Below are 19,455 nucleotides of genomic sequence, written 5' to 3'. Positions count from 1 at the left end.
GAAGAGTGAAATGAGGGAATTTATCCCCTGGCTTTCTTCTAGCTGGGTTAGCAATGGCTGCTTCCACAGATGGCCACAGCTGCTACAAACAGGCCTCAACTACATCTCCATGTCTGGTCACTGCTTCCTTCCTTTGCCTCTTTAGTTCTAGTAGTATTGCCACCCATGTTGCTGTCATAGCTGCTTTTCCATGCCCACACCCTTTGTAAATGATCCCTTCGTTATTAAACTCTCCAATCCACCCAATTTCAGGGTGACTTCTGTGTTTTGCCAAGACCCTGACTGGTGAAGGTGTCCAGTTAATGAACTGGCACATAACATCACAAAAGTGAAGGCACATTCAAGCATTAACTGCAACGGAATCAAAAGGAGACTTTTTGTTTAGTCACGTAAATCTCCTAAATTGACCAGCTCAACATCACAGAAAAAGACCAGTCAGCTCATCCCCCAAAAGCTGAGCAGTTCACTCTCTGGGAGATGCAACCACTTCTACTTCTGCTCAGGTTTTACCAAGAGGACTTGATATTGGAGTAGATGGAGCCTGGAAGGATTAGAAATGGTAGTTTCAAGCCCAGCCTGACTATTATTGACAATTTCTCCTCTAGAAATAAATATGAAGTCATAGAGGGGAACTTCCACAGGAAAGAAAGTGAGTAGAGGGCTATATTCATTGTGTATTCCCTGTGAGTCAGGTTCTATACCTGATGCTTTACCCATATCATCTCATTCTGTCTTCCCAACAGTGCTGGTGTCATTGGCCATGTTATACAGAAAAGGAAAGGTTTGAGAAGTTAAGTCATTTGCCTCATGTCAAACTGTCAGTACATGGTAAGGTAAGGTGGTAGGGTAGTAAGGTGTCTTTCTCCAAAGCCAATATACTTTCTACTCTACCATTTATTCTTCTATGAAGTGTGACTATAATGAAGACCTTTAAGGCCAATATGTAGGAACTCATACATCTAAATGAGTACCATTTCCCTGAAAAATCAGATAACATGGAAAAACCACACATTTACTCCAAAGATGCCATTGCTCAAATGATTGTTGAAATTTCCTCTCTTAGAATTACCTCTGGAGCTCATAGCCCGTTCTCCAGAATGTTCTCTATCCTTTGAGAATCGAGCTCTATGTCCTTTGAAAAGACATAATGAGATGTCTTATGTTTTGAAATATAAGAAAGCCACTCTTAGAAAGCATGTCTGGTTGATAAGGTTTTTGATTAGGCTGAGAAGTAGCATTTGTTTCCAAAGCTGTGAAGCCATTAAGTCATACAACTACCTTGTACACTGACCTTCAGAAGACAATTCTATAAGAAGAGCTCCCAAAGTACCTTGAACAATGGCAACCTCACAGGAATCAGTAAACTCCAGGAACATTCGACGCTAACCACTTTAATGTGATATTACTCATCAGTGTGGATGGATCCTATGTGTTTGTTAAAAATCCGGGGCCAGGCACAGTGGCTCACGCCTGTAATCCCAGGACTTTGGGAGGCCAAGGCAGGCAGATCACGAGGTCAGATTGAGACCATCTTGGCTAACACGGTGAAACCCCGTCTCTACTAAAAATACAAAAAATTAGCCAGATGTAGTAGTGCGTGCCTATAGTCCCAGCTACTCAGGAGGCTGAGGCAGAAGAATTGCTTGAACCCAGGAGGCAGAGGTTGCAGTGAGCCAAGGTCGCACCACTGCACTCCAGCTTGGGTGACAGAGCGAGACTCCGTCTCAAAAAAAAAAAATTTAAAATTAAAAAAAAAAAATCCAACATAGTGAAACCCCATCTCTGCTAAAACACAAAAAATTAGCCAGGCGTGGCAGCATATGCCTGTAGTCCCAGCTACTCAGGAGGCTGAAGCAGGCGAATTGCTTGAACCTGCGAGGCAGAAGGTGCAGTGAGCTAAGATCATGCCACTGCACTCCAGCCTGGGTAACAGAGTGAGACTGTTTCAAAAAAAAAAAAAAAAAACTAACCTCAAAGGTTATAGTCAAAATGTGAACCATGAAATAGGCTAGAAATTTCATTAAGAAATGAAGAGTGTATCCTGTGTATTCTTTAAAAAATGATATATGAAGACAAGTACATTATTTGTGTGTATGTGTGCTATTTTAAAGTGACTTGCATCAAATTGTTGATTTATCAAAAAATCATATGTAAGATAACTATGAGGAAACATCACATAAACCAACTTGATAAGTACAAATCTTCCCATATGTCTTTACCATACTCAACTACTCTTAGCAGGAGCGGGTTCCCACTTTCTCCATAATGTCTTCCCTAATTCTCTTTCACATATCCCACCTCTGTTATCAATCTAGCTACTGAAGGTCATCTTCCTTCCTCAAAGAACCAAAGCACTTTGGTTCTTTTAAATTATGAATTTCACACCATTTTTATCTCATATTATTGTTATTCATGTACATGACCCATCTCCCTCTATTGAATGTTAAGCTTTTTTTAACTTCAGTTTCTGTGTCTCTTTCATTTTTGCATTATCCACATAGCTTAGCACAGAGGGGTGTGGTGAGTAAGTGCCAGGGTTCTGAAGCCGGATTACTTGAGATAGACTATTACAGACTAAAACAACCATGAAAAAGTATGTCTGTTAAGCCAATAATAAAGATAAAATGGAATCACAAAAAAAAATACTCAATTAATCTAAAAGTAGGCAGAGAAAAATAGAACAAAGAGCCAATGGGGCATATAGAAAGCAACAGCAAGATGATAGATGGCCTAATCATAATGATAATTATATTAACATAAATAGGTTAAATATTCCAATTGAAAGGTAGAGATTTTCAGATTTTATTAAAAATTATTACCCTACTATATATGCTGTCTAAAAGAAAACCATTTTAAAGATACAGATAGGTTAAAAATAGGCAACAGGAAATATAGGTGTGAGCTCAGAGGAGTGACTTGGGCTAGGAATATAAACCTGTAACTCATTGGCTTAGACAGTTATTGAGGGGGCACATGTAATCACTCAGGATGAAAATATAATTTGTCTGGATTTAGAATGTTTGGTTTTCCCAAGACTGTGTTTTGTCTTTGACTGAGAATTACTTCCTTTGGGTTATGCAGACTTTAAAACTATCTATTGCCTTATACCTGACTTATTTACATTAGTTTCCTGACTTTTGAAGCTACACTTGACCCTCGAACAACATAAATTTGAACTGCACAGGTCCACTTATACACAGATTTTTTTTTCTCTAAAGGCTACATTGAGTGTGCCTGCTCTCCTGCTTCCCCTTCCTCTGCTTCTGCAACCCCTGAGACAGTAAAACCAATCACTCCTCTTCCTCTTCCTCCTCAGCCTACTAAACATGAAGATGACAAGAATGAAAACCTTTATGATGATCCACTTCCACTTAATGAATAGCATATATATTTTCTCTTCCTTATAATTTTCTTAATAACATTTTCTTTTCTCTAGTTTACTTTATTGTAAGAATACAGTGCATAATAAATATACAAAATATGTGTTAATCAACTGTTTATGTTATTGGTAAGGCTTCTGGCCAACAAATAGGCTATTAGTAAAGATTTTGAGGGAGTCAAAAGTTATACACGAATTTTTGACTGCACAGGGAATTGGTGTCCCTAACCCCCACATCATTCAAGGGTCAACTATATTTGACTTTGTAACTTCTAATGTAACGACAAGCATGTATGAGAATACCTAATATTTACCAACTCTCACAATTTAAACAAAGACGTGATAAAGAATAAGTAACACTTCACTGAGTGAATGCAGGTTGATTTCTAATTCTGCTCTTCCACAAATTGGTCATATTATTAGCAAATCATTAGCTCTTTCTAGGCTTTAGTTTTCTCATCTATAAAAGAAGAAAGTGAATCTAGTTATTGAAACCCTCTTGCTTTTAAACAGGCTCTGGTTCTATGGTACCTGTATTAATCATCAAACAAATAGCAAAATAGCTTTATACGATATTGACCAAAATAACTTCATTCAAAATTTCAAATGTATCTTCATTATCTATTTCTGAGAAGCCATAACTGAAATTGAGACCTCAAGAATGCTCAAGAGCAAATACTCACATAGTCATCTGTGGCATCTTTGACAGCTGTCATAGTTATCACCAAGACCAAAGGCACAATGGTGGTAAACCAGGTCAAGGAGGAGATTTCTGGAATTAGCTGAAACAAACATTCCAAATAGTTTAGGGCTTTTAAAGTTAGAAAATATATCTTCCAAATTGTGTCATTTAATTTTATAAGACTTAGCAGAAATTAATGGGGTTATATTGACTTATTTTTACAAATGAAGATTGACTTTCAATAATTTAAGTGTTTGTATTTGGTTATAAGACACATAAAGTAGAAGTATTATTGAACTTGTTTTCAAACTACCTAACCGAAAACTGAAATTTTTATAGCAAGGGAAGAAGCTTCTTAAAATCTTTCACAGATGATCACCTTCTCCAATATGTTAAATTTCACCCATCTTTTTCAGCTTTTCATCTCAACTTTTAATAATTTTACTAACTACTCTTTTTACCAATTCCCAGAGAGATTATTTGAACATCTGCCTTGCACCAGACACTGTGCCAGGTACTTTCCATTTATTATGTCATTTAATCCTCGGAAAAGTTCACTGAGTTAGATTCTTACTAGCATTGCTTTTGTATAATCCCAGAAGGTTTGTATTCCACATAAATAGCACCCCCAGTACACAACACAGAATACTACATTATGAATGGTGACCAGGAGTCAGGAAATGTTGCAGACCTGGGTATCATGTCCCCATTTTATAAATGAAGAATCTAAGAGATCATGCAACTGGGCCAAGATCACATACTGTTAAAATTTGAAACTAGGTCTCTTGGACTCCAAGGCCTATTCCCTTGTGCCTATACATCCAAAGCCACCCACATAAGAGAGACACAGTGACATAAATCTCTTAGACAAGTGGTTTCAAATGGGATTCATTTTGGAGCTGCTTCAGGGTCATCAGGCAGGAAAGGATGGGGTAGAGATGGTCAGTGGCTAAAGATCAGGCCCCATCAAAACAACTCTAAATCCATTTTTATACAGTAGCTTCTACATAAGACTTTAAAAAAAAAAACTCAAAAGCCTCTGATGTAGCAGTAAAAATATTGAGCTTGGTGTCAGAAAAGCTAAATTCTAGTCCTAGTTCATCATCAACTCACAGTGAAAGCCTTACCACCTAATCTCTCTGGGTCTAAGTTCTTCATCAATAAAGAAAGGAGAGGTTAGACTGAACCATCCCAAAGTTCCCTTCTATATATAAAATTCTATGAAGAAGAGCCTTTGGCCACAAATGAGAAAGCCATTAGAGAAATGAATTCAAAATTCTGGAATGGTGTGAAGTGTTACTTGAAGAAACCAAAAACGATTTCATGGGGAGAGGTGGGAGGAGAAATCTTGGACTCTAAGCTTTCTTCAATAAATAGTAAGGTGTTTATTCATTGTTGGCTTTTGTTTTCCGGATCAGCACCCAGTTCTTCTCAAATATACTCCTATTTCTTAGGGAAACATCATATCCCCTCACTTTCTGTCCACATAATTTTAGGAAACTGATTCTACCATGGATCCAGGGTTTGGCATATGATCTTGGTTAAGCCAATTACTGAATCAAACTCTTGAGCCACAGTAACAGGTTTAGGAATGAAGATATAGCTCCAGTCAGAACTAATCTCAAGACTTTTGCTGGAGCAACAGAAAAAGTAATTCCCTCATTCGTTCTCTCTCTCTCTCTCTCCGCTTCCCCCTCCCCTCCCTGCTCTCTCTATCGCTCTGACTTGAGTTGGAACTAGGAAGCTGTCAGGGCCACCAAGTAGAAAGGGCCTACCTAAGAAAGGTCAATGTGTTAAAAAAAAAAAAAAAAAACAGAGAAGAGAAGCCACATCCTGATGAAACTGTGCCCATGAATCCAGTAATACTTGAAATGAGATACCCATGAATATATTCGTCTTTTGCTTAAACTAAGATTTCTGTCACTCAAAACATAAAGATTTTTAAATAGATATTCAATTAAAGAGAAAACAGTACTCAAATCTATTAATCTAATCCATCTTCTTACTTCTTAGCCATTCTCGACCTACCAGTTTGATCTGGTTAAAGTACGCTAACATAAATACTAGGTAAATAACTGGCTAACATGAACTATTTATGTGTGTGTACAGTATGTATGTGTATAGTATATATGTAGTTTCTTTGATTTATATTTTTTCCTTCCCAAAATATCCATAAAAGTTGAAATTTCATTTAAGGGCAAATTTTAGTCAGACAGGAGAAAAAGCAAAGGTTATTAACTACCAATTAACCATTCAAAACTGTAAAAGTAGTCAACCTACAGCGAAATAACATATAGCATCATCACTTACTTTACATATATTAAAAATATGTCACTGTTCTTAAATGAAAATTAAATGTGCAAAATTAAGCTCCACAACTTACTCAGTCTTAGTCAGCTAAGACTCTTTGCCTCAATTCTGGCAATCCCCACCCTGTAGATGTGAGAGGGAGATAAAGAAAGGAGGGAGGCTATGAACAGTAATTATTAGGCTCTGGTTTGGTTCAAATAAAGTGCAAGGCTGTGTTTTAAAGTGACCTCAGTGTTTAAAATGATGAATGTACTACTTTTTAACCATTCCTACCCCTCCCACGTTTGTGAAGAGAAACAGCAACAACAAGATTAAAAATCTGATAAAGGATGATTTTATCTAATCACGAACATTTAGCTAAGTAAATTGACCTACTTTTTAAAAGTATATGAATACTTCAAACAAACAGATAATAAAGAAATACAACCTAAATATTACCTGTAAAATCAGAAGGCAAAGAAAATAGGCATTTGCCACTCTTTGGAACTGTTCAAATAAATTAATTGGCAAGAAGGTGAGAATATTATATTTCGATGTGTGGATACGATTATCCTGAAAAAGAAATACCATCATGTTAGTTTGGGGCAAGGCATTGCTCATTATCAGAAACAGCTCTAAAACCTACAAGCCTGAGCCAGAGTAAGAAAGATAAGCCAGTTATCTAGGAAATTTCAACTCTGTATGACTCAAAGCCTTCATTTTCCCCAAGATGATATGCTCCTGATACTAGGTGAAATTACTGGTCCATGCCATAAACTCACCTGTGACAAAATATGTATCAAATGCAAAAGTCTACCCCTGAGATTTTTGAGTCAGGCACTCAACTATTTGGCAGTCATTGCTTGAGTACCTACTGTATGCAGGTACTGAGTTCCTTCCTGTTGGGGCTTGCAAGGCAGGAGGGAACTTCAGAAATCATCTGGTCCACCTTCCCAAAGCATGACCCCTTTAGATACCTCTGACAAGGGGCTCCTAGGTCTTTCTTAGAAGGTCTCCTGTGATGGGAAACTGACTGCCTCACAAGGCAGCCTGTCCCCATTTCAGAATGGGAATTGCTAGAATGGTCCTTATTATGAGAAATTCAAATCTGCCTCCCTGTAACTTCTTTTTTTAATTTTAACAACTATTTTTTTTCCAATTTTATTTTAGGTTCAGGGGCATGTGTGCAGGATTGTCACATGAGAGAACTATGTGTCACTGAGGTTTGGTGTATGAATGATCCTGTCACCAGGTAAAGAGCATGTTAGAGTGGGTAGAGGGCTAGACATGAACAGGAGGGGAGCTCCTGGGAAAGGAAATCTCTGGGAAGGCTCACACCTGAGGGACCACCCAAAATTTGCAAATTAATGCCATCTCTAATGCTTGTGGGGGTTGGGAGCACTTAATCGTATGTGGGTAGGAGAGAGAGGAGGTAGCCATACAGAAAGAAACACCACAGAATGCCTCTTAAGACACTCCAATAATCATTCATTCTGCAGTTAAAATGTCAGAATGTCGTTAGCTACATGCTAATAAGAAGGGCAAAGGGGGCCAGGCACAATGGCTCACACCTGTAATCCCAGCATTTTGGGAGGCAGAGGTGGGTGGATCACCTGAGGTCAGGAGTTCGAGACCAGAATGGCCAACATGATAAAAATACAAAAATTAGCCAGGCATGGTGGTGTACGCCTGTAGTCCCAGCTACTCAGGAGGCTGAGGCAGGAGAATCACTTGAACCCAGGAGGCAGAGGTCACAGTGAGCCGGGATTGCACCACTGCACTCCAGCCTGGGTGATGGAGCAAGACTCCTCCAAAAAAAAAAAAAAAAAAGGAAAAAGACGGGCAAAGGGACATTACCAAGAGAAACCTGGCACCACAAGTACAAATTAGGACAGATAAGGAAATTCCAAAGAGATATGCGGGCCCAACAGGTATAGATTTGACCACTATACAACCTTTCTAGGATGATAGCAATGAGCAGGGCCACCATCAGACAGGATTTGTATTGATCACCAGCCCATACATGCACATTAACCAACAGTAAGGGAGGGTCCCACAAGCCTAGGTGAGGAGTTAAGGCAGGAGCGGGAAAAATGAGGCAAAGGAGAAAGGTGGAGACTTGAGACAGGGGCAGTAATTTGCAGAAAAAGTCCAACATGATAAAGCTTCCTGCGCAGAACCTTTGGAACTGTTTTCGCACAGGATCATCCCACTCCTCCTTTGAGGTGTACCCATTTTTTCCTACAATAAGCTCTTTACACTATATTTCTTTTCAATAACATTTTTCACTGTCTTCCTACTGTCTCTTGGTTGAAATCTTTCTTCCAAAGTTAGACAAGAGCTGGGACATCCACTCTCCCTGGTAACAAGCATCAGTATCCAGTAGGTAGTTTTTCAACCATTACTCCCACCCTTCCACTCTCCTCACTCTAGTAATCCCCAGTGTCTATTGCTACCGTATACGTCCATGAGTACCCATTGTTTAACCCCACTCATAAGTGAGAACTTGCAGTCTTTGGTTTTGTGATCCTGTGTTAATTCACTTCAGATAATGGCCTCCAGCCACACCCACGCTGCTGCAAAAGACATGTTTCATTCTTTTTTTATGCCTGTGTAGTATTGCATGGTGTATAGGTACCACGTTTTCTTTATCCAGTCCACCATTGATGGGCATCTAGGTTGACTCCATGTCTTTGCTATTGTAAATAGTGCTGTAATGAACATACAAGTGCATGTGTCTTTCTGGTAGAACGATTTATTTTCCATTGGGTGTATACCCAGTAATTGGATTGCTGGGTCAAATACTAGTTCTGTTTTAGGTTCTTTGAGGAATCGCCACACTATTTTCCATAATGGCTGAACTTATTTACACTCCTATCAACAGTGTATAAGCATTCCTTTTTCTCTGCAACCTCACCAACATCTGTTATTTTATTTTATTTTATTTACTTTTTAATAATGGCCATTCTGACTGGTGTGAGATAGTATCTCATTGTGGTTTTGATTTGCATTTCTTTAATGATTAGTGATATTTAGCATTTTTTCATATATTTGTTGGCCACATGTATGTCTTCTTTTGAGACGTGTCTTATTGCCACATAGCAAATTCCATTCCTGGGGTCACCTAGACCAAGTCTAAGGCCTTTCTATGTTGATAACCTTCAAATACTTGAAAACCACTCATAGGACTCCCATAAATACTTATGCTGACTTGGACATTCCCAAACCTTTCAACTATTCTCCATGATTTATTTTACAGGCATTTCTTCCCAGTCAGGCTCTTCTGGATCCATCCCAGCTTCTCTGCATCTCTCTTACAACATGATGCCCAGAACCAAACACAACTGCAGAGCAGCCTCAACAAGTCTATATATAGTAAGGACTTTGATGTTCTGTGTTCTGAACTATTATATTGACATGTCCAAAGATTTCATTGGCATTCTGGCAATTGTGTCTCACTATGTCTTCATATTAAGTTTTAATCAACAAAAATTCCTAGATCTTTGCTACATAAATCACTATTAAATCATGTTTCCCTTCCTATACATTTATAGTTGGTTTTTAAAATATTTCTGTATAACATCTTTCATATTTCCTATTACACCAGCCTAATGAAAAAAAAATTAATCTTGAGTGTACTATCTAAAGCATTAGATATTCCTCCCAGCTTTGTGTCATCAGAAAATTTCAAACACATGCCTTTTATATATTCTTCTAAAGCTGTAGGCAAATACACATTTTTTAAAAAGGCTAAATGTACCAAAAATTTTTTTTAATTAAACCAATAAAGCTATGGCAAACTACCAGAGATCTCTCTACAAATTAATGTTAATACTTTTTTCAGGTATTATATAAAACATATTAAATATGTTTCATTTAACCATTTGTAAAGTCATATAACTATATTCTTTGAGGCTTAATTCTATCCTATCCACAAAAATAACATGAGAAATTTGGGGTGAAAAATATTACTGAAATTCAGAATCAACATGCCCAGAATAATATTTTTTGAATTAGGTTAGTTTGGGGTAACTTGTTTTAGGTGAACCTACCCTGGTTCCTAGCCATCACTCCTATCTGTTTTTTTAAAATCCGGTCATCTGTTAAATGACCATTTTTAACATTTGATATGGTTTGGCTGTGTCCCTACCCAAATCTCATCTTGAATTATAGTTCCCATAATCCACACATGTCATAGGAGGGACCCGATGGGAGGTAACTGAATCATTAGGGTGGTTACCCCGATGCTGTTATTCTCACAATAGTGAGTGAGTTCTCACGAGATCTGATGGTTTTATAAGGGGCTTTCCCCTCTTTCGCTCAGCACTTCTCCTTGCTGCCTCCATGTGAAGAAGGACGTGTTTGCTTCCCCTTCCAACATGACTCTAAGATTCCTTAGGCCTCCCCAGTCATGCTGAACTGTGAATCAATTGAACCTTTTTTCTTTATAAGTTACCCAGTCTCAGGTATGTCTTTATTAGCAGCATGAAAACAGACTAATACAACATTTGTCAGGAATCAAGGTGTCCAGTTTTGTGCTACAAGTTGTGGGAAAATAAGAAGAGATGTCAAGAGAAGAGTTTCCAGCTTAGTTGGTCTGATGCGCACTGATGTACTGAAAACTGTTCTGAAAGCTAATAATGATGGTATTGTAGTACGTTAACTACTCAAGAAGTTAACACACTGCAAAATAGGGTGTGGGTACTGTCAATCATATGTTTCTCTAAAGAAAGGACTTGGAGAAAAGAATGGGGAAGATTAAAGCTAAGGAGAAAATACAGTTAAATAAGGAGGTCATATTCCTAATTCTGTTTTATATTTTCCTTCTAACTTAAAACTAAAATAGAGGTTAGCCTAGCATCTTGCCAAAAGGACATATACAATGTCTATAACCATCAAAACCACGGTAGGAATTATAAAGAAACTCTCCTACAAAACTGAGTTCCATATAGGTAAAGAGTTAATTCTGTGGGATAAAGTAATAATGCCAAACAGAAATTATGACAATATTCTCCTATTTGCTTAGCTTGACATATAGCAATGATTGTTTTTGTTCTGTTGTAACTTAGTCACAGATGATGCAAACCCTCACAGCTTTGAATGGGAACAAGGAACAAGGGCTCCCCCTCCTGGAAAATCTCTGGGCCAGTCTACTTTTCTTTGTTTTTCAACCAAAAGCAAAACACGCTTCCATTTCCACTGCCCTGTCCAAGCATATGAGTACTGTATTGGTAAGACCTTAAATCAGGCACATTAATATTTAGTCATTTCATAGGCTATGGGCCTACAGTCCAATCTGAGTCCAATTCATTTCATAATAAGGCACAGAAAGATCTTCACCACTATCCTTTCGGAAGTACTTTCCCACCATGAATGACTAGAAACTTCCCAATCCAGAAGAAAAGGAGGAGACTCCACGAAGCCTCTTTGGTGCCGGTAAAAGCCAAACTAGAGGCCATGGCATTAGCTTGTTAGTGAGGAGGAAGGTTCATAGATTCCACGATGAAGTAGGCTTGGGCTCACAGTCACAGGTGATGCCAGACCAGGGCATGATCCCACATAGTGGGAAAATGCCTCCCCATAAATGAACGTGAGGAAGCACCTGTTCCCTGTGGAAAATGTGCTTCCACGAGGGAGAAGGGCAAAGATGAGCTGAGGCCCATTATTCCTTCAAGATTGGCCCATCCGGTCAATGATTTCATCACATATGTGGCAGAGTGGGTAATGGAGTTGGGAGAGAAGTGTCACACCAGTAGAGAACCCTCCACCTGGAAGGCAACGTCATTGCTTCTCTAAAATATTTTAATGCAAAGGCCCTTAGGTGAGCAAAAGGTGGTACACTTGGGGATCTAGAAGAGGGCCTACGAGGCTGGACTGCACAGGTCGGCACAAACAGGCTAGATGGAGTAGTTCCTCAGAATACATACTAAGGATTTTAGTCCTTATTATCAAGACCAAAAGAGTCTTTATTATAAAGACTAATAAAGACCAAAATCATAAGTGAAGGGGGAATTACTGAAACGTCTTAGGCAAAGAAGTAACTTGTTGAGATTTTTATTTTAAAATATCACCCTAGCTAAGTGGAGAACAAATCAGTGGTGACACAAGAGCAGATATGAAAAGAGCAATGAGGAGGTCTTTGAATTAGTCCAGGTGAGAGATGATGCACAGCTTGCATCAGGGTGGTGGCAGAAGGCATGATCATGAATAGTAATAATAATTGACATTTGTCAAGCTCTTACTATGTGTGCTGTTCTAAGAGTTTTACATTTTATAGCTCATCTTATCCTCACATCATCCTTATGAAGTAGGTACTATTATTTCCATTCTGTAGAAGGGAAATCCAAGGTTCAGAGAGATTAAGTAACTTACACAAGGTGATACAGCTTGTAAGTGGTGGTAGAGCCAGGATTTGTATCTAGTAATAGACATTCTGCTCCAAGCCTACGCTCTTCACCGCTGTGCTGCTCCAGTTCATTGCAAAGCAGTTACCTCTTCTGCTTTCAGAGTAATCTGCCCTTGCTCTCTCTTGCAGTCTGCATTTCAAGCCTGCTGCCACTTTCTTACCAAAGAAAATTCAGTATATTTATCTTTTCTTCTCTAGTCAAGCCCTTCAGGCACAGCCCTTGTTCTATTGCCTGATGCATGCTTACAGCTTCCTTGGATTCTCTTTCAGTTCCCCTAAAGAGTGATTCTCTTGGCCCCTAACAAAGCTCAATGCAGACAAATAGTATGCATAACTACTCCCTTACTTTAGCTTTCAACCCAAGCACAATGGCCAAAGTCCTTTGTATTTCCAACATTTACTACTTGGTGGGGGGCGGGGGCGGGAGCGAAGGTGGGGAATAAAGTAAAGAAAATGAAGTAAAAATGACAAATTTTTCAGAGATGGGCTACCAAATAAAATATTAATAAAATGGGAAGTATTATTTTTTCTAGAGATCCTCATTATACATACAAAGTAAGTGTATTGCTTAAGTAAACAAAGCAAATAGAAAATAACAAACTCTGTTATATTAACAAACATTTGAAGCATTTGGGAGATTGCCTCAATTTTCCACTGGCAAAATGGAACTAACAACATTTCTCATATATTTATAGAACTATCATGGAAATGAGAGCATAGACGTAAAAGCATTTCTGCTAAATTGAAAGAATTATGCAAATATAGCATTTTTGTGAGCGACCCCCAAATAATTCAACTGTATCAATAAATGCAATGTACTAGTCAGGATAACCGGCTATGCTACAGTAATAACTCCAAAATCTTCACGGCTTAACCCAGTAAGAGTTTATTTATTGCTCATGCTACTTGCCCAACATGAGTCTGCTCATCAGATACTCATAATGGACCACCCACCATCTTCAATGCTTCAAGGTATATTACCAGAGGAAAAAGAAGCTCTGAAGAGTCCCACTCTCATATGTAATGCTTCAACCCAAATGCTCACAATTTATTGGTCAAAAGAGTCACCATGTGTCCAAAAGACAGAAAGCTAGACACATTAATGGATGTCACTAATGGCTATTATAACCAGTAATGGACGCTAACCTAGTATCTTGAGAGTAAGAGACACATCTACTACCAAATATACCAAAAACCAATCTCAGCACTTTAAATTCAGTCCTGTTAATGACATATGTAACATTCATTTGACTATTTCCTCTCCCCATCAGCTAAACAATGTGCCAAGTTCCTTAGTCCCTTGAACTGTATAGATTCATCTCTCATCCATAATTCCAGGGTCAAATTAGCTTAAGGCAAGTACACGGCCCACCCTCCTAATTACAATTTGGAATTCAGACACTGGCACATAAACTACGTCAATTCTGAAATTTGCTGATAATGTAAGCTTTCTCTTTCCTATTGCATTCCAATCTGGAAACAAGTAGCCCTACAGATTACTAACAGCAACTTGGGGCTATGAGTGGGGAGGCTGCCAAGAACAAACTGCACTAAAAATTCAGGGCCAAGAAATGCAGAGAAAGAAACTAGACCAAGCCTCTCCCGAGACTAGCCCTATCTCTGGACTTTTCAGTTATATGATCTGTTCATTCAACTCAAACTAAGTCAATTTGAGTTGGTTTTTCTTTGACTCTCCACCAACCAAACACTAGGTAAGAGCATTCATAATATATGCAAGATCAGTTTGCTTTTTAAATAATAGCTTACTTGTATCTCTATGTTTGTCTTAAAGAATGCATCCCAGAAGGCTTAAACCCAAATGAGCTCAGTAGTTGTCCAGGGACACTGCCTACGTCTATGAGTCCCACAAGCCCCAGGAGCTTTTGCAATGAGTACCACAGTTTCCTCACTATCAAATCATCATCCCACATCTGATGAGACATTTGTACATCATGACAACTATAAAAAGTAACTTTCCAGAGCTTGAAGGGGAAAACATCTAGCTTTTCTTGCCACAAAAGGAGGCAGATACAGTATTTTTATGGTACGATCCAGATTCCAGAGACAGAAATAATCCTGACTAATAAGGGAGAGATTATCTCTAAGCCATAAAATAAAAAACAGAAAGGCATTGTGTCCACAAACTACTGGCATAAAAGAGGAAGTAGCCAAAAGGCATTTGTACCACTCAGAAAATATGTGAATCACCCATGTTTATGCAAAGATCTCAGAAGAATGCCTGTATGGGACCTGGAGATTAGACATCTGGTACCTCACTGATACCAGGAAGAACTCCTGGAGGCTCCTCAGTATCAGCTGACTGTTGCCTGGTGCAGAGTCCACAGCTTTCCAGGATAGGGGCAATGGAAAGACAACAGTGCTCTTCTATGAACTCTGCTGAGGAAGCCTCAACCACAGAAGAGGCTTTGCAGAGAGTGTCAATCAATAATGACTACACTCATCATCACCACCACCACCACCATCATCTTAACGTTCTCCTGAGTCTGGGCTCCCAGACTTGAGCAGAAAACGTGTATGAGGAAGGAAAGAGCAGAGGGCACATATCCCCCAACACTCATTCATTCATTCAACTAATTTTTGTTAAAGTCCTTCTGTACGTCAGGCAATAATGTTATTGAGCCAGGGCTATAGACATGACTAAGCAAAGACCCTCCCCTCATTGAGTAAGTTTGTATGTTAGTTGTGGAGAGAGAGGCAGGAACAAGCAGACAATAAACTTGTAAACTGATGACACAATTTAAGGAGGTGATCATCAAATGCTATGACAAAAATAATGAACAATAGAGCAGGAGCACCTTGCCTGCCAAGACTCCCTCAGGAAGCCTTCTTGCTTGATTTTCCAGGTTAATGCAGTATCAAGATTACCCTACTTGGTGAGACCAGTGGGAATACGTGTCCCGTAGAGGGTGCTCGCTTCCTGGGTGCCCAAAAGAATCCTTTGGGCTATCAAAAATAAAAAAGAACTTCATGTATATTTTAACTAAAAATGTTAATGTTACTAATGTTTAATTACTATAGATAATATATGTGTATGTGTATGTGTATATATATACCTATAGCAAAGACAATACACATTATCTATAGTAAAAATAATATATAGTACACACATGCATATATGTGTATACACGTATATAAATATTAATAGTACAATGTATGCATTGTCTATATGTATACACACATATAGATTAATTTCTTTTTTTAAAATTTTTTATCGAAACAGGGTCTCACTATGTTGCCCAGGCTGATCTCGAACTCCTGGCCTCAAGAGATCCTCCCGCCTCGGCCTCTCAAAGCACTGGGATTACAGGTATGAGCCACCACATTCAGTCAGATTTAATTTACTTTTACAAGTGAGGAACATGCTCAAAACCTTTGAAAACTGTGGACTAAACACTGTTATGGACAAAGGAGCTCATCTGTGCCTCCACCTTTTAGAACATGTTTCACCAAGACTTGGGCACAGAATGGGAACATATGACTTTCTATGTCATGGCTTCTCTGGGTCATACAGTGACACCAGATAATGGTGTTGCCTCCTTCCATCTCCAGGTTCTATGCTGAACACTGTAAGTACATCATCTCAGGCAGTCCTCAAAAAAATCCAATGAGCTGTGACTATTTCAGCATCATTTTACAGATGAGGAAACTGAGGTTTAGAACAGTTTTGACGGTTGCCTATAAAAGCAAGTCTTATACAATCCTGTGTTGTCCCAAATGGTGTTCCATGAGAAACAAGTCAGAAACTAGGAAGTCTCTAGACTGCCTTTTGGTTAATGGACTTACTAGCCCTCATCTGACATCCTTCACTCTGGTGAAGAACAGAACCTCTCTAAACTAAATCACAGGGAAGGGCTCACATTAATTCAATCAGCCGGAGCAGTCACTTCCAGTCCTTTCAATCTAGGGAGAATATTGCTGGGCTTGTCTAGGGAGCTCATTTTCCATCTAGACCTTAGGAACAGAGATAGTGGCCAGGAAAGCTTTCAGGCCTCCGTCTCCCCACAACGCAAATCTGTCTGACAGTGTCACAAACTTTATTCTCTTTTCTACCCCCTAGCCTTAATTTAGTGTTCCAGTGTCTGAAAGACAGTTCTACAGCTAGTAAATGGCCTATGAATAGTAATTTATCTACAAAGAACTAATTTTGGATAATTATCAGGGGAACAAATTAAATTTCCCTCTGAGATTAATTTAATCACACTATTTTTTTTTCTCCAGGGTGTTTAGAGGCATATAACATTTTAAATAGTTGCAATAAAATGTTTACTTTCTTTTTGTGAGATCTAAAAAAGGACTGAAAATACAGACAGAAAGAGAGAGAGAAAAAGACCTAGTATATGCCTTCTCCAGAGAGAAAAGAAGAAGACATACAAAAGAGAAAAATAAAAGAAAGCAAAAATTGTGTTTCAGTGGGACTTCCCTGGGGCATCGCTAATGATCTGTTTGCCTCCTATCTCTGCTGGGCCAGAGCTCATCTACGCCTCCTCCTTTTCAATCAGCTGGGGATCTAGGGAGTCAGGCCTCAGCTTTGGTCCACAAATTCATCTCAGCCTGAGCTTTAGGGATCTTATATGTTCAGAGTGGGCATTTCTTTGAGTTGAGGTGGGAGCTGGCTTGTTCAAGCCCATTTCCTGAACTACAGGGGATTCTTTGGACAACTTAGTACAGGTGGATTTCTTTGTTTATTAGGTCTGAAAATTAGACCATATTCATGCTGCTGTGTAGTCTGGGAACTAAGCCAAATTTCAAGACCTCAGTGTTTACAACAATAAGAAAGACACAACAGCAAAGTCCAGTTAATGAGGAAAAGCACCCATAAAGAATTGCCCAAAGAACCAAAGAGTTGTAATAGCACACTATACACAGTCTAATCCTCCCTAGCACTCTACTTCTTATACTAGAGTTCTACATAAATAACACCACCTCAGGGGTAGCTATGCAATTTTCTCCTGAACCCCTAAGGATCAGATGGAAAAAGTGCATGCAATTGTGAGCCCTCTCTGTCAAGCCCAGGGGGTACTGGAGCAACTGGGACCCTGATCCACTCATGAAGGTGTTCTCCCGCAACAGTCCTAGCCTTTCCTGGTCTCCAGCCCCTTCGCAGCCAGGACTGGGGAGTAAATCTACATTCAGACAAACCCACAACACCTGGCTTTGTGTTTTTTGTTTGCTGAGTGGCTTTTGTTTGGGAGTAGAGGTGTTGAGAGGGAGAGAAGACTGGGAAATACAGAAGGAAAATTCTCTACATGGGGCAGGTAGGGGAGGGCAGGGAAAAGAAGAGTTTTAAAGCATCTTCTATCATTAAAACCTATCAATAATAATCTATGAATAAAGTGCCACTCTTTAATTTTTGTGATTATATCATGCACAACGGGTTTGATGAATTTTCACCAAATTTGAGGTTATGCTTGAGCTAGTCTGAGTTAAATAAAGACTACCATAAATTTGCTTTGTGGGACTGACAATGACGTTCCCTGATTACATATACAAAAATAGGCATTTGTCTTCTGTAGGAACCAACATGGAGATTCAATAAGAAGCCCAGGTGGATGCTGAGCGGAGCAAGAGCTGCACGGTGAGAAGATGCACAGTGAGTCTCCAATCAAAACTCACTAGGCCAGATCCTCTAAGTCACTGAACTGATTTGCAACTGAGCCACTTCTACGGGAACAACTCTAAGTACCAGGCTCCAGGTCAAATAACAGTGTGACTTAGTTGTTTAATAGTTAATGATCCACCAGAGCATCACTAGGAAGGCCAGCTAGGAATAATTGTAAATGTACAAAACTGTGAAACAAAGCAAACCAGGTCCTTTCCCCTGTTCCATGAATGAATGGCTCTAGCTGCAGCTCCTGGACCTCCTCCACCATCTCATTTCACTGCCTTCATAATCCTCTTCCCTAGTGCATTCCTCATCCATGTTCCTCTTCCTGATTCACTCCATCTGGCATAAGGGTTAGAAAACAAAGTTCATCCAGACACTTATGCAAGTGTGTCAGTTTTTGAGGAGGAAGAAGCCAGAGAAGTCAGAGGGTATGGAGGAACAAAATCAGAAGGCTTGTCACAGGAATAGATAGATGACTGTGCCCTGTATCCCTCCCTCTGAGGGTCACCAGGGGTGCTATCAATGAGATAAGGGACTTGAAGGGCTGGAGGAGGCAAAACCTAGGGGTCTGTGGCCTGAGCCCTTTTTTAGAAACTGATTTTCCCCAAATAGTTAATATTTCTTGTTATAACTCCACAAGATATCAAGCCTGCTTTAGGTATTCTCTTCCCACAATTGTCATTTCCAGTACTGTAAAATGAGTTGCCCTCAGTAAGGAAACTGAAACCCAGAAAGGCCAAAAGGCACTTGCCTTGGCTGAGCCAGAGCCATGGCCCACAGCATGCCCTGGGTTTCTAGGAAATTTTCTGATTCCAGAACTATAGAAAACCTGCCACTAGGAAGGAAGAAGGGAAGGAAGGAGGCAAGGAAGGAGGGAAGGCAGACATACTGTACTGAAAGGAACTACTTATATGACAAGACACATCACCTCAAGCCTTAAACTTAACACACACAGGTTAAGAACAAAGACCTTCCTCACAAACCCGGTTTCAGAAAAGCTTCAAGAACTTCTTAAAGACATTTTTCCCAAAAAATCTACTCATATTCACCACAATGAAACAACAATCCAGTTA

The 19,455-nt window shown here is 39.3% G+C and overlaps 1 protein-coding gene across 1 annotated transcript in view; it reads right to left on the bottom strand.

The window, feature by feature from the left end:
• Positions 1–19,455, bottom strand: part of LOC101023626 (probable phospholipid-transporting ATPase IM) — a 271,533-nt gene that overhangs the window by 197,487 nt on the left and 54,591 nt on the right. The window contains exons 5-6 of the mRNA XM_009210142.4: positions 6,810–6,923; positions 4,063–4,161 (exon numbers count right to left, since the gene is read on the bottom strand). Of these exons, the coding sequence (XP_009208406.2) occupies positions 4,063–4,161; positions 6,810–6,923 (213 nt within the window). The remainder of the gene's footprint in view (positions 1–4,062; positions 4,162–6,809; positions 6,924–19,455) is intronic.

This window comes from Papio anubis, chromosome 7, assembly GCF_008728515.1.
Source record: "Papio anubis isolate 15944 chromosome 7, Panubis1.0, whole genome shotgun sequence".
NCBI classification, from domain to species: domain Eukaryota; kingdom Metazoa; phylum Chordata; class Mammalia; order Primates; family Cercopithecidae; genus Papio; species Papio anubis.
This window is presented reverse-complemented; position numbering and strand designations above follow the sequence as displayed.